This window comes from Pecten maximus, chromosome 3 (assembly GCF_902652985.1).
Source record: "Pecten maximus chromosome 3, xPecMax1.1, whole genome shotgun sequence".
In the NCBI taxonomy this organism is placed as follows: Eukaryota; Metazoa; Mollusca; class Bivalvia; order Pectinida; family Pectinidae; genus Pecten; species Pecten maximus.
In genome coordinates, this window is record NC_047017.1 from 8,329,220 (window position 1) to 8,346,875 (window position 17,656).

General features: G+C 38.5%; 1 protein-coding gene across 1 annotated transcript; it reads left to right on the forward strand.

Annotated features, from left to right (window-relative positions):
• The first annotated feature begins 5,835 nt into the window (after positions 1-5,835).
• LOC117324596 (galactose-3-O-sulfotransferase 2-like) lies at positions 5,836-7,131 on the forward strand. The gene has a single exon (XM_033880516.1). It carries the CDS (start codon positions 5,836-5,838, stop codon positions 7,129-7,131), a length of 1,296 nt encoding a protein of 431 aa, XP_033736407.1.
• Positions 7,132-17,656: the final 10,525 nt, after the last annotated feature.

A 17,656-nucleotide genomic window follows, 5' to 3' on the forward strand; every position in this document is an offset into this window, starting at 1 on the left:
CACACGGACCTACACACCTAAAACGTTTGTACTACACACGGACCTACACACCTACACGGACCTACACACCTAGAACGTTTGTATTACACACGGACCTACACACCTACACGGACCTACACACCTAGAACGTTTGTACAACACTCGGACCTACACACCTAGAACGTTTGTACTACACACGGACCTACACACCTAGAACGTTTGTACAACACACGGACCTACACACCTAGAACGTTTGTACTACACACGGACCTACACACCTAGAACGTTGTATTACACACGGACCTACACACCTACACGGACCTACACACCTAGAACGTTTGTACAACACACGGACCTACACACCTAGAACGTTTGTACTATACACGGACCTACACACCTAGAACGTTTGTACTATACACGGACCTACACACCTAGAACGTTTGTACAACACTCGGACCTACACACCTAGAACGTTTGTACAACACACGGACCTACACACCTAGAACGTTTGTACTACACACGGACCTACACACCTAGAACGTTTGTACTACACACGGACCTACACACCTAGAACGTTTGTACTACACACGGACCTACACACCTAGAACGTTTGTACTACACACGGACCTACACACCTAGAACGTTTGTACTACACACGGACCTACACACCTAGAACGTTTGTACAACACACGGACCTACACACCTAGAACGTTTGTACTACACACGGACCTACACACCTAGAACGTTTGTACTACACACGGACCTACACACCTAGAACGTTGTACTACACACGGACCTTACACACCAGAACGTTGTACTACACACGGACCTACACACTTCTAGAACGTTTGTACTACAAACCGGACCTACACACCTAGAACGTTTGTACTACACACGGACCTACACACATAGAACCGTTTGTACTACACATCGGACCTACACACCCAGAACGTTTGTACTACACACGGACCTACACACATAGAACGTTTGTACTACACACGGACCTACACACCTAGAACGTTCCTACTACACACGGACCTACACACCTAGAACGTTATGTACTACACACGGACCTACACACCTAGAACGTTTGTACTACACACGGACCTACACACCTAGAACGTTGTACTAACACACGGACCTACACACCTAGAACGTTTGTAATACACACGGACCTACACACCTAGAACGTTTGTACTACACACGGACCTACACACCTAGAACGTTTGTACTACACACGGACCTACACACCTAGAACGTTTGTACTACACACGGACCTACACACCCAGAACATTCCTACTACACACGGACCTACACACCTAGAACGTTTGTACTACACACGGACCTACACACCTAGAACGTTTGTAATACACTCGGACCTACACACCAAGAATGTTTGTACAACACACGGACCTACACACCTAGAACGTTTGTACTACACACGGACCTACACACCTAGAACGTTTGTACTACACACGGACCTACACACCTAGAACGTTTGTACTACACACGGACCTACACACCTAGAACGTTTGTACTACACACGGACCTACACACCTAGAACGTTTGTACAACACACGGACCTACACAACTAGAACGTTTGTAATACACACGGACCTACACACCTAGAACGTTTGTACTACACACCGACCTACACACCTAGAACGTTTGTACTACACACGGACCTACACACCTAGAACGTTTGTACTACACACGGACCTACACACCTAGAACGTTTGTACAACACACGGACCTACACACCTAGAACGTTTGTACTACACACGGACCTACACACCTAGAACGTTTGTATTACACACGGACCTACACACCTACACGGACCTACACACCTAGAACGTTTGTACTACACACGGACCTACACACCTAGAACGTTTGTACTATACACGGACCTACACACCTAGAACGTTTGTACTACACACGGACCTACACACCTAGAACGTTTGTAATACACACGGACCTACACACCTAGAACGTTTGTACTACACACGGACCTACACACCTAGAACGTTTGTACTACACACGGACCTACACACCTAGAACGTTTGTACTACACACGGACCTACACACCTACACGGACCTACACACCTAGAACGTTTGTATTACACACGGACCTACACACCTACACGGACCTACACACCTAGAACGTTTGTACAACACTCGGACCTACACACCTAGAACGTTTGTACTACACACGGACCTACACACCTAGAACGTTTGTACAACACACGGACCTACACACCTAGAACGTTTGTACTACACACGGACCTACACACCTAGAACGTTTGTATTACACACGGACCTACACACCTACACGGACCTACACACCTAGAACGTTTGTACAACACACGGACCTACACACCTAGAACGTTTGTACTATACACGGACCTACACACCTAGAACGTTTGTACTATACACGGACCTACACACCTAGAACGTTTGTACAACACTCGGACCTACACACCTAGAACGTTTGTACAACACACGGACCTACACACCTAGAACGTTTGTACTACACACGGACCTACACACCTAGAACGTTTGTACTATACACGGACCTACACACCTAGAACGTTCCTACTACACACGGACCTACACACCTAGAACGTTTGTACTACACACGGACCTACACACCTAGAACGTTTGTACTACACACGGACCTACACACCTAGAACGTTTGTACTATACACGGACCTACACACCTAGAACGTTTGTACTACACACGGACCTACACACCTAGAACGTTTGTACTACACCTACACGGACCTACACACCTAGAACGTTTGTACTACACACGGACCTACACACCTAGAACGTTTGTACTATACACGGACCTACACACCTAGAACGTTTGTACTACACACGGACCTACACACCTAGAACGTTTGTAATACACACGGAACCTACACACCTAGAACGTTTGTACTACACACGGACCTACACACCTAGAACGTTTGTACTACACACGGACCTACACACCTAGAACGTTTGTACTACACACGGACCTACACACCTAGAACGTTTGTACTACACACGGACCTACACACCTAGAACGTTTGTACTACACACGGACCTACACACCTAGAACGTTTGTACTACACACGGACCTACACACCTAGAACGTTTGTACTACACACGGACCTACACACCTAGAACGTTTGTACTACACACGGACCTACACACCTAGAACGTTTGTACTACACACGGACCTACACACCTAGAACGTTTGTACTACACACGGACCTACACACCTAGAACGTTTGTACTACACACGGACCTACACACCTAGAACGTTTGTACTACACACGGACCTACACACCTAGAACGTTTGTACAACACACGGACCTACACACCTAGAACGTTTGTACTACACACGGACCTACACACCTAGAACGTTTGTACTACACACGGACCTACACACCTAGAACGTTTGTACTACACACGGACCTACACACCTAGAACGTTTGTACTACACACGGACCTACACACCTAGAACGTTGTACTACACACGGACCTACACACCTAGAACGTTTGTACTACACACGGACCTACACACCTAGAACGTTCGTACTACACACGGACCTACACACCTAGAACGTTTGTACTACACACGGACCTACACACCTAGAACGTTTGTACTACACACCGACCTACACACCTAGAACGTTTGTATTACACACGGACCTACACACCTAGAACGTTTGTACTACACACGGACCTACACACCTAGAACGTTTGTACTACACACGGACCTACACACCTAGAACGTTTGTACTACACACGGACCTACACACCTAGAACGTTTGTACTACACACGGACCAATTAACCTAGAAGGCTGGTTTTGTGTTCGGTTTCCCCTCGACTTTAATTGGTAGTAATTTAGATTTTAAAATATCACTTCACTGAAACTGTCCCAAAGAACAATGAATTTGGTAGGAACAATAGTAGTTATTATGATATTGTCGTCGTTCTATAGACTGTATCAGCTAACAAAGGCTGACCTCTTAAGTATCTCTATAACATGATATATGTAGATAAATACATATATTGTACCGTGAGATTTCTTAACTATCATACAAACGCACTTCGGCCTAGTAATTAGCTTTTCTTTTGTTACACTATCCAAGAGACTTTCAGGGGCGGCATTTAGTTGACTTTGTATCTGTAAAGCTTCAGTACATCAATGTCAAACACTAATTTCGTTTTGAATGATCGTTTGCCTTTTTTTTTGTTTACTAATCACAAAACTTTTCTTATTTAAATTACCACAAGTCATTTTCAGCTAACAAAATTACCCAATCCAATATACAGCTGGTTTTGTGTGAACGCGTTAAAATGATGTATCATTCTACATGATTTCCACTGAAAGTGTCACATGGGTAACATGTTAGGTAAAATGGTCTATCTTCCATATACAGGAATTACTGAATTTTGAACAGGATAAGCATTACCCCTCTAGCCGTTGGATTGGAGTCATGGGGTTAAAAAGTTACAATGTGCGGTAAGTCATTTTAATACACATATTCATCATTTAACGGCAATTCTATATAGTTCTCAGAGTGGCCAGCGATAGCTAAGTCGGTTAGAGCGCCGGCTACGTTATCCCTGGTGTGAGGTTCGACGCTCCCTACCCTACACCTTTGTGTTCCTCGGGACGCTTCTTGTACATCCTGTATGGGACCAAACATTAAAAAAAATAGGCTCAATGGATCTATAATCGGGCACCTGCTTCAAATTAAACTATGGATTTGTGTGAAGCTATGCTGATTACCACTTTATTCAAATAGAAAGAGTATGCTAGGTTTATTTATTTATGAATACACAGTATTGTGTAACCCTTTATTCCAGCATACTATTGGCCCTATACCAGATATCTGGGCTTACTTGGCTAATGAAAAGTCGTTTAAAGATTTTAGCATACTTGACCTCTGACCTTGAATGTAGGTTGATATCATTCATTCGAATACATTTGATAGTCTCTTTACCTAAACATGCTACAGGACCAATGTCAAATATCCGGGCTTATTGGTTATTGAGAAGAAGGCGTTTAAAGAGCTTAGCCTATTTTACCCATATAACCAAGGATATAGGTCAAGGTCATTGATTTGAGCATGCTACAGGTCCAATATCAGGTTTCTGGGCTTCTCGCTTATTGAGAAGACGTTGTTTTAAGGGAATTGTTGACGCTGGACGGACGGACGGACAGATACCACACCGCGGCATAATGGTAGAAAGATGCTTGTACTGTATGCATGTTTATCGAAGCCTTTAAATCTGTTCTTATTTTTAAAAATATAAATACGTTAGTTAAGTGAATATAAATGAAACTCACGTCAAATTATTGGCCAATATATCTAATAATTATTTTTAATTGTACATCTTACATACAACAACATGAAGATCATTTGCTGCTGATTTTAGGGGCCTTTGGCGTCAAATCGGCCAACAGTTTTATCGGCATCACACAAGCAATGATTAATGATATGTATTGTATGAAGTTTGGTTTTTAAAAGCATTTCTAGTAAATCAGTATCACGATTAATGCAGTAACAGAAAAAATCCACACAGAAAACCCTATAATTGATACAATTATTTAGTTTGTATAAGTAATAGGGCATAGCAATACTAAAAAATGTCAATAGAGACTATGTCAATAAAATTTGTTGAAATTGAAATTAAAACACCAAATAAAGAATATTATTAATCATTTGAGATAGAGTACAGGGAGTCGAGATATTTTCAGTCTTTATAATTTAAACAGAAAAAATGTTTTGTTTTTCAGGTACATGTCTGCGGGATTGTGTTTACTGATTACAATGTACAGTTTATTAGTTTACATAATGGCTTTCTCTACTGATTCCTCATTCAAGCTTTTGTGGAAAACAGACAGGAAATTGTTAACTTATGGCCATAGAGACTCGACGTACGAACCCCAAATCAGCCCACAAAACTTGTCCAATCACAGCCGATACATCCGACAGGATAGACCAGCCAATCATATAGCATTTCTGAAGATTCACAAAGCTGCCAGTACAACGGTTGCAAATATCTTTCTACGTTATGGCTATGAAAAAAATCTCGTCATGGCTGTACCAAAAGGCCTTGGTGGGGGTGGTCCTTCACTGTCACCACGCTACTTCTACCCTCCGCCAGAAAATGGAACTTACGATATTTCCTGTGCGCATGTCCCGTATAACAGAGAAGACTTTAGTAAAGTCTTACCTAAAGATACTATATACATAGGAATTGTGAGAGAGCCATTTAGCCTTTTTAGATCATTTATACATTTTTTCCGTCCCAAAAATGTGGTTGATTTACCAGGAGAAAACCCAGTGTTGAAATATCTGTCTAATAATGAAAAACCAGTGAAATTTGAACGATATACTGTTGCCAGAGCCATTGACAGGATGTACGATTTAAATATGATGGCAAATGAGTTTGGATTTCCCAAGGAATTATTTTTCAAGAGAGATGAAACTGTAATACAAAGTTATTTACGCAAACTCGATAAGGAGATGGATATCGTGTTGGTGGTAGAATATCTGGACGAATCTCTCGTGATGATGCGACGGATTTTAAACTGGGATCTCAGACATGTTTTATATGGCAGCATTCATATTAACAAGCGCCAATACCCTCGCCTGAAATTTGGATCAACTGAGAAAAATCTGTTTAAAGTGAAATCATATCTCGATTACGCATTATATGATTATTTTCTGCTTAAATTTCAAGACAATCTCAAACGCCAACATTCTGATTTCTATGAAGAAGTTGCTTACTTCAGAAAAACAAGAATGATCTTTGATAATTTCTGTAAGTCTGCAAAATCTGGCAGAATTACAAGAAGCACACTGTCATTTGAAGGCAGTGAGTGGAACAGGCCATTCGTCCTCACAGTGGAGCATTGTAAATGGCTCTACATCAGCGGCGTTACGTTTTATAACAGAATTATAACTGAACAGGGTCTCCGAGATAATTGTAACGTAACAAGTTATATCAGCCTACATCAATCACGCTTGTTTGTCCGGATGGAAGCACGCGTGGAGTCTTACTGGGGTGAAAACCCACGTGGTCGGGTAGGTGTTCGAACCCCGGCCGCCAAGTGTGCTGCCACTGTGCCACCAATCACCCGGTAGTTTGTAAATATAATATTATAATATAAAACACTGCCGAGTTACTGTGGAGGCAGGAAGCGGGTTTACCAAGTCTAGATGACTACGGACTACACTTTTTTTTAAAATCCAGTCGAACTTCCTTATCTCGAAGTCAGTGGGGGGTAATCAAACAAACTATCTCGAGTATTGGAGTTAACTATATATCTTACATAGTATATTACTGTTGAGAATATATTTTTTTTCTCACTTCGAGTAAAGCAGGGTATTCGAGTTAACAAATGTCGAGATAACGAAGATTGACAGCAACATCAAACTAAATGCATGTCACAATTAATCTGGTGGCGGAATTTGTTGAAATTTTACTTTTCTGAAATATGACTATATAATCAAATCGTTACAATAGTGTTTATAACCATTTTAGGATATGTTACTTGTGTCTGTGTTTTACACATATAAATGGTTTCTGGATTTTGAATTGGATTTAGGGTTTTGGTTGTCGTATTTTTTTTTATACTTTTTCCTGTAAATATCATAATTTAACTGTAGTATGGATAAAAAACTCTAAAATCAAAATAACATATGTAAAAAACAGTAAACTTTATTTGAGTAAAACAACTTTGGAAAATATTTAAGATCACAAACTAAAACATTATGTTAGGACAACATACACAATGGTTCAGTATATGTTGAACTCGATCTACAAAGCATTAGTCATGAGGGTAAAAAATGCACAATTTTTTTCAAAAATAAATAAGTATAATAAAAAATGATAGAGGATATCTAAAAGCATCTTCAATAAACAAACCCTCGTGCTGCACACTCGTGAAAAATATCAAAACATTAGCCAAACACGTGAAATATATATGGTGTTACTGAAGACACTGTTAGATATCCTCTATTTATATCATCATCAATAGAAAATATCAACACTCGATATATTTATCGTTATAACGTCTTAATTAACAAACAAAATCTGCCCGCATTGTATGTAGTTTAAGGGGAAATTTTATGTACAAAGGTCCTGATGAAGTCCGATAATGCATCCGAAACCACAGGCAAATTACTTAATAAATCATAAGTACCCACTTCCAGCCTGTTGTGATAGACTCTCCTGATTTAGATACATTCAATGTGATTTTTGTAAGGTGTCGGCCAAATACACTGTCCTCCACTGACCAATCATCAACAGAGGCCAGTCATCTTATATTATATACTTTTTACTCACATAGATCAAGATGCATAGGAGGGTCCATTTCGATATTGTGAGGAGGATATTATGATATTCAAATGGCATATGTCTGTATCCTGCAGCCCCATATAGAATGTACCCTTCCATACATAAAATCAGTTAGCCAAGAACATGTATAGATGATAATTATCGTCTACTGCTATAAAAGAGCCTGAGACAACACTTAACACGCATTATAATTGTTTCTGGTCTGACAAAACAACTGTTTAGACTTCTACTGACAACCAGTTCAGCCATTGTTATTTAAATGACCCACGAACAACGTTGTCTAATACTTCTACAGTTGACCAGTAGAGTCATTTCTATCACATGCATGTATTACACGGTCAACACTGTCCAAGACTTCTACAGTTGACCAGTAGAGTCATTTCTATCACATGCATGTATTACACGGTCAACACTGTCCAAGACGTCTACTGTTGACCAGTAGAGTCATTTCTATCACATGCATGTATTACACGGTCAACACTGTCCAAGACTTCTACTGTTGACCAGTAGTCTTTTCTATCACATGCATGTATTACACGGTCAACACTGTCCAAGACGTCTACTGTTGACCAGTAGAGTCATTTCTATCACATGCATGTATTACACGGTCAACACTGTCAAAGACGTCTACTGTTGACAGGTTCAGTCATTGTTATGCATATGACCAACGATACACACTGTCAACGACTTCTACTGTTAACCAGTACACTTATTGTTAACTACATGTATATGACCCAAGGTCAACACTGTCCACAACTTCTACTGTTATTCGGTTCAGTCATTGCTATTTATATGACCCACGGTTTACACTGTCCATGGCCTCTGCAGTTGACCAGTAGAGTCATTGCTATCACATATGACACGGTCAACACTGTCCAAGACCTCTACAGTTGACCGGTTCAGTCATTGTTATTTATACGGCCTATGATCAGCACTATCGTAACTTCTGCCCTCGACCAAAATGATGATGATGATGATGATGATGATGATGTAATGTTTTTGTGTGACTGTTTATGTATCAATACAATTAGAAAAATGAATAGAAGATAAATAAAAAATGAATATTTAAATAAAACATTTCCAAGAATTGTAACATTTAACAAAACTGTGATTGTCTGTAGTATGAAGATCTGTCTATAATCTTAGGATGACACTACTTAAGACTGATATTGGTAATATTGTTGACGAACAGTATCGTCGGTCGTCTTCCTTTTCAAGGCCATTCTCTGCTTTTCGGAGCTAGACGCCCCAGCATACCTGGACTGTGATTGCTGCATCATTTGACAGTACATCCTTGACGACATGTCCGACCTTTTCGCAGTGTTCTGGTACTGTAACCAAACAAATATGCATCATTGCAAATGTGGGATCAGACTTGATCATTACATATCCAAGAAAGTTATATTATTAAGATATATTTTCCAGAAATCCAGTGAAATAAAAATTATATAAAAAGGCTTCCTACAACACAGTAGGTGTACCACCATTGATGGTAACAGTTTGACAGTTTGACTTGAAACAAGAAGACTGTAATTGTACACATTTGAAAAATAATTTCTGTATATTAGCAGATTTCGTATTTGGGTGAATTAAATGACGTAAGTTAACATATAAGTAACCAATGATCCACCCTTAACCTGTGTTGACCATCATAAAGATATATAATGCGATTTACTAAGATCAAAGCTAATGGAACAGGTTTATTGACGGAACTGAGGTACAGTAGTAAGATAGATAGCTAGAATAACACTTACTGAACTACTCAGTCGGCTGTTGAGGTCCTGGTGGAGGTCAGCACATTCTGTCCTGAAGTTGTATCTCGCCTCTATCTGTTCGTCAGAGTTGCATGCTTTGTTGAACATTCTGTTCACGGAGGTCCTGTTCAGAAAATTAGTTTATGCATAAGCTGCAGACAGTGATCCGCCCGATAACGCTCTACTGGTCAAGTGGTCAAGGGATTTCCCGCCATATATCACTTTAGTTTAAACAGTATTTTATTAATTTTCAAGTTTATACAAATCATATATACATATATCACTTTGAATCTTGAATGGTGCATCAAAATCATCAGAGTCAATCGCTCTGAAGACCTAGGTACGAAGCGACGCTCTTTTAACAAAATGGACGATGCAGCTGTCAACAAACAGCTGAAAACATAGCGATTCCCCTGGCTCAGGGGAAAGTGAATTGAATCAATAGTGGGTAACTCGGATTCAGCCAATACTAAAATGGCCACAATGACAGAGGTGAAAAAATATGGGAGCATCTGACGTCGAAAATTAAAAATGATAATAATAATAAAAAAATATAAATGAAAAAAAATAAAAAAAAAATAAAAAGAAAAAAATACAGAAAAATAATAAAGCAATTGTAGCATTTTGATTTCGGTCGATACATGGTTATATCGACCAAAGAAAAAGATATCAACCTGATCAAAATGCTTTACATGTAATTGTATGATACATGTATGTATAATAGGAACAGAAATGAGGAAGGAAGACAATTCTATGAGTCGTGCCCTGAAGTCACGATCTACAACACCTTATCACCTAGTCAGATATGCTTGCTATATAAATATATATGATTTTGAGACATTGCTATTCACTCAGGAAGAAAAATATCTACCTCCAACCCCTCCCAACATAAGGATAACTTGACAACATAGGACACTCGACTGCATGATGTTGAAACTGATATTCTCCAACTATTCTACCATGAGTGTCAAGTGACAAAATTTCAGCAGCAATATGGTAGAACACGTTTAAAGTTACGTTTATTGATAAAAATACTTACAATCTATCTCTTGCCTGCGCCACTTTTCCCTTGGAAGCTAAATCAGCCGTTTTCTGTGCCGTAGCCAGACCCACCACGGCAACATTCATCTCCTGATAGTGAAATCAGCCAATAAAACTGGTCAATCAAATGTATTGAATAATTTCCCCTGCTGATATTTTAGTGATTATGGCATAACACTCCCATTTAATTAAGTTATATTACAAATACATATTTCCTGTTTGGGATTTGCCATTCAGTCCATTCATTATATCCCACGCGACCCATTACCCAAGTTTGCTTTACACCAAATGTGAGTCTCCACCATCTCGGCGTGATGACGATTGAAAATGTGTTGTCCTGCAGATGAATCCCACCACCTAGGTTTGCTTCTAGTCAAATTAATTTAAACTCTAATCAGTGGTTAAGAATAAGAAGGGGATGGCGTTTGAATAAAATTCTTGAAATACATTTGAACGACGGATGATGGATGGCATGGTATGGCATAAATTCAGATTGGCCTTTTGGGCTTAAAAACCTTAACTAAAACAGGTTCGCAAATTAGCTCTCCCCAAACTTTAAAACTACACTTTAACACATGAAGAAGATTATTATTTGATGATAGATAGTAAATTTTGACACTATGGGATGGGGTTATTTTAAGATAAATAGTCAAACTTTACACCTGGGGGACTCACCTTCTCCATCTTAGGTCGGTCTTTTGTGACGTTCATGGACTTACTGATGACTCTCAACATTTTACGTCCATCTTTCATTGTAAACCTCACACGAACCTGAAATGATAATGCGTTGTTAAACAAGACCATTCAGCAAATAACATTCTCCCACCAGAATTTGGTGGTTTATAATAAGAATTCAGTAGGTGATATCATAGTTTTATCATTAGATGAGCATATGCCCCCAGTATGAAGTTCGAGTGACAAGTAGTGTCGGGGAAACAGACCAGACATTTTATTTTATTTGACGTTAGTCAAGGGTAACAGGAATACCGTAGAGGGAACAATGTACGCCCCTTCGAAAGCCATATAATCTTGGATACAACTACCTTGCATGAATATAAGATTCGCACCACCTTCAGAGTGGCTAGCTGACATGCTAGAAGTCTCAACAGTTTCCTAATTATTTCAATTAATCCAAAGTCTCCAACTCATTAAACATAACTTGTTATCTGATTGTAAAGCCTTCCAGGATTTAAAGGAATCGATACGAAAATGTAGATCTCCGGACAAGATATAAACAAAGGGCAGTCAATTCTGCCAAAAACATTCAAATCATTTTTTTTTTCGAGAAAACGTAACTTTCGTCGTGATTATGATGCACTTTAAGTTTGAAAGAAATTGGTGGAAAAACGTAGGATACGGTTTGGTTTATTTTGTTTAACGTCCTATTAACAGCCAGGCTCATTCAAGGACGTGCCAGGTTTGGAGGATAAGGGTCCAAGACAAAATTAAAAAATATTGAAATTAACAAAGGGCATTGGCAAGACACCAAAGCTTAAAAAACTCAAAGCAAAGTTATAAAGGAATCAGTCAAATAATGTATACAAAGAGTACAGCCATAGAACCAAATATGAAACAAAAGCGGTTAAGTATTCGGACTAAAATACCGAACAACATACCTGGAACGGGAGACAATCCACTTTCAAATCCTTTTTCATATTTTTTCGTCTGAAAAAGAATGTAACATCTGTGTCTCTGGTGGCATTACCAACTTCCTTTTTGATGCGACTCCTGCCCTGTAAATAGGTAAACAAGCGATCGAAGAGTCCGTAAAGCATTCCTTAAGAATTTTACTAAACGTCAAAGTAATTTACATGTTTAATTCATTATTGGCTTTAATAGTTTATGTCGAACAACAGTAGCAATGGTTATTGGGTGAGGGTCTCAACTTTAGCTTCAAAGATATGACCCCAAAATACAATTCAAACTCCCTAGGGTTGGTTTCATAACATGGTTATGTTTAAAGAAACTAAGTCCATTCGGGTTGGGAAAGACCCCGGGCCTTTTTTTACATCGGGATTGTGTTTATCCCCTTGACGACTAGCAATGTCATATATAGTTATATGATGGGGATCCCAACGGTTCAATATAATCAAGAAACGGTAAATTCCTAGGGATGGGAATAGACTTCAGGGTCCATTTTTATGATTGTGTTTGTCTTTTGATGTCCAGCAATGCTTTATACGATTATTGAGTGGGGATGTCAAGAGTTTCAAATATATAAGAAGCAATAAGCCAAATTACTCCTTTGTTGGCCCCGTCCAACAGCCCCCTTCCTAGAGGTCAGCCCCACAATTTATATCTTTTTGAATCCTAACCACCTAGGGACGCGACCAGTCAAATATGAACGAAATTCATGGCTTAGTTATAAAGAAGAAGTTGTTTATAGCAATATAGCTAAATTGGTCCCTTTTGGCGCCGCCCCTCAGTCCCCTGGGACGGAGTATGACAGGCAGTACGCTTTGGCCCAAGCTCACCTTGGTCCTTCGGACCTGGTGAGCTAAACAATTAATACTCATTATAAATAATTTTCTGTTTAGTAATACAAATGAGATGTGATGACAAACGAAGCTCTGTTTTAATCATCTAATCTCATGATTTTTCAGGGCTGACTGAATCTATTCTGAATACATTGTATATACACTGACCTTTGGGAAGTCATCATCATCCACCTCAAGTTCAGGGTGAAGATGGAATTCCATACATACAGATGTTGCCACGATGAAGTTTTGGGAAATCAGACGTAACTGTCTCATAATCTCAAGGGGGTCAAGGACATCAACATTCCCGCCAGAAATATTGGCGCAGGGAGACACATTCTCAAGTCCCACAGGTTCTCCGTCAACAGCCAGGATAGAAACAACTATTCCATTTCGTTTAGCGTAGTTACCGACCTAAAGAAGACATCAGTAAATCCCATTATATATCAATGCAACTTTGCTATCCAAGGGTTTTCAAAACGATAATCTGCTTTTTCATTTCAAAGGAATTTTGGAACATCCTAAATTGGCTACCAGTTTGCAATTTGTACATTTTTACATATGTATGAGACAGACGCGAACAGAGAGGACATTTTAAGTATCCCATCCCGATTTTACCGATATCAGACTAATAAGCAGATTACACTGGAGGTTTTTTATAAAGTTTTCTGCTTAATAACATTCCTACAGTGGTTTTCTAATCATTGGTGTTTGCTTGCAAAACAGTGTAACATTTTAATAGAAATAGAAAATAGTTGATACTTTAAAAGTGTGATTTTATTACTTGGAAACAGTTTTACTGATTTTATTCAATCTTACCATGAAGTAATAATCTTTACAACTGGAGTCATTCACCTAATCATATACTTATATCGATGTAACTTTGCCATGTAAGGAAAGTATTGTATTAAACACTCTAAATTGGCTATCAATTTGCAATTTGTGCATGTACATACGTTCAAGAATGAAGCATACTGAGAGACCAATAAGCGGATTCAACTGTACTTTTGTATCAAGTTTTCTGATTGACAACATGTATACAGTTGTTGTCATATATAAGATTTAATTGTTGTTTGTTTGCAAAAGCAGAGCACCGTTTTCACTAGGCTTGGAAAAACTAACACAAATGTGATTTGTTTTTACTTAGAAACAGTATTACTGATTTGACTGATCTTACCTTTTTGTAAAATGTCTTACAGGTGGCGCCACTGCTACCGACTCCAACAGTTGGGGAACCATCAGTACACAGGATAACCTCTGAACCTTTGGTTCCGGTAACCATGCCGATAGCTGTTGCTAGCGCTGGCCCGAGGGCTGTTGACTCCTTTGTACGCATGTTACTGATTTTCTCTGTAATGTCACTACATTGCGAAAAAATGATTAAAATCGTTAAATCATTAAGATACTGTCTTTGCAGACTGATGAGCATGCAAAACAATAATGCATTCATCCCTGTACAGGCAATATCACGTTCCCAATTACATCACAATCATTCCTTTAATATCACATACATAGAGGATATTGAATGGTTTCCCGTTTAATATTACAAATATTTCATGAGTATGACCGAATATCGATATTTTCACGACTTTGAAGCACTAGTAAAAACAATCGAAATATTCTTTCATACTCGTGAAATATATATTATATTAAACAGGAAACTATTCATTAAATTTTTTTTTTTTGCATTTTATATACTTAAAATCAAAATTAAAAACATCAAAACATTGATAGTGTCAAAAAGTGCGGGAATCAGTAACATAATTTATGACGTCATCTCTTTGTGATAATACTCCAAGTCAACTTGACGGTGCCAATTTGAAAGGTCTGATCAACGCAATTTAAGCGTATTCTGCCTTTGTTTATTCTGACACCTGTATTTTATGGTATGGTATTAATCTATTTACATTAACAAGAAAGATATAATACAATTTACATCCACACATTCATAAGTTTAAACCTTAATGAATGGAAAAATTGGAACCGCAATATTTCCGGATAATTTGAGAAATGTTGATTTTTTTGGATTTTCTAAGCAATTGTAAGGAGAAAACTCGAACCTTACTGGAGATTGCTTAGGGTTCCCAAAAGGAGGTAACTATTACTGGTAAACTTTAACGTAGCTTTCTCCCAGTGTATAAATTGTGACTTTTAACTTTCTCCTAAGGTATGAAAGTGTGAGGAAATTACCCGTAACTTTCCCCCGGGGTACGACTATGTGAGGAACCTATTCGTAACTTATCCCCAGGGAACGAATATGTGACGAACTTAATCGTTACTTTTTCTTAGGTTACGAACGTGTGACGAACTTATTCGTAACTTATTCCCAGGGTACGAATGTGTGAGGAATTTCTTCGTTACTTATTCCTGGGGTACGAATATGTGACGAACTTAATCGAATTTTTTTTTTCTATGTTATGAAGGTGTGAGGAACGTATTCGTAACTTACTCCCAGGGTACGAACATGTGAGAAACTTATTCGTAGCTTTCTTCCAAGGTAAGAATGTGTTAGGAACTTACTCGTAACTTTCTCCAAGGGTACGGATGTCCATATGCTGGGCATATTGTTTGCCACTTCTTATAAGATTGTCAAATGAATCTCTGATATTCCTGTCGACTTGGAATGGTTCCTGACTTCCATCCCCTATGATGGTCACGTCTGTGTCGAATGGAATCAGGATCACTCGCCTATCTGGGTTTTCAAGCTTCAGCCGCTCAAGTTGCCTGAAGGGTAATTTCAATAATTCCAAAATACACATAAACATGAACACGTATCAAAAAGTACATATCCGTTAGTTTTTAATATCGCAGATAATGGTAATTCAACTCGAATTAATCAATATCCAATTTTGATAACACCAACTCAAAATGTTTCAAAGAAACGTTACATGAAGTCATTCTCTATTTGGTAAGTGAACATCACGACAGTCTCTTGCTGGGAAGTGTCCTTGAGGATATTATCTAGTATGGAAGTGTCCTTAAGGATATTATCTAGTATGGAAGTGTCCTTAAGGATATTATCTAGTATGGAAGTGTCCTTAAGGATATTATCTAGTATGGAAGTGTCCTTAAGGATATTATATAGTATGGAAGTGTCCATGAAGATATTATCTAGTATGGGAGTGTCCTTGAGGATATTATCTAGTATGGAAGTGTCCTTAAGGATATTATCTAGTATGGAAGTGTCCTTAAGGATATTATATAGTATGGAAGTGTCCATGAAGATATTATCTAGTATGGAAGTGTCCTTAAGGATATTATATAGTATGGAAGTGTCCATGACGATATTATCTAGTATGGAAGTGTCCATGAAGATATTATCTAGTATGGAAGTGTCCTTGAGGATATTATCTAGTATGGAAGTGTCCTTAAGGACATTATCTAGTATGGAAGTGTCCTTAAGGATATTATCTAGTACGGAAGTGCCCTTAAGTAAATTATCTAGCTTGGAAGTGTCCTTGAGGATATTATCTAGTATGGAAGTGTCCTTGAGGATATTATCTAGTATGGAAGTGTCCATGAAGATATTATCAAATTGGGGAAGTGTCCTTAAGGACATTATCTAACTTGGATGTGTCTTTGAGGATATTATCAAGTTGGGAAGTGTCCATGAGAATATTATCAAGTTGGGGAAGTGTCCATGAGAATATCATCTAGTTTTGAAGTGTCCATGAAGATATTATCTTGTTGAGACGTGTCTATGGGGACATTATCTAATTTGGAAGTGTCCATAAGGATATTATTTATTTTGAAAGTGTCTATGAGTATATTATGTAGTTGAGAAGTGTCCACAAGGATATCATCTAGGTGGAAAGTGTCCATAATGATATTATCTAATTGGGGAAGTGTCCATGAGGTTATTATCAGGTTAGAAAGTGTTCATGAGGATATTGTCAAGTTGTATAGTGTCCATTAGGATGTTATGTAGTTAGAAAGTATTACAAGAACACATATACTGTCTTTAATTTTGAGGCTTGGTTTCCTTGTAGTCCTTGTATTAGTAGATGACTACCTCACTGGGTGTTTTGCCCAGGGAC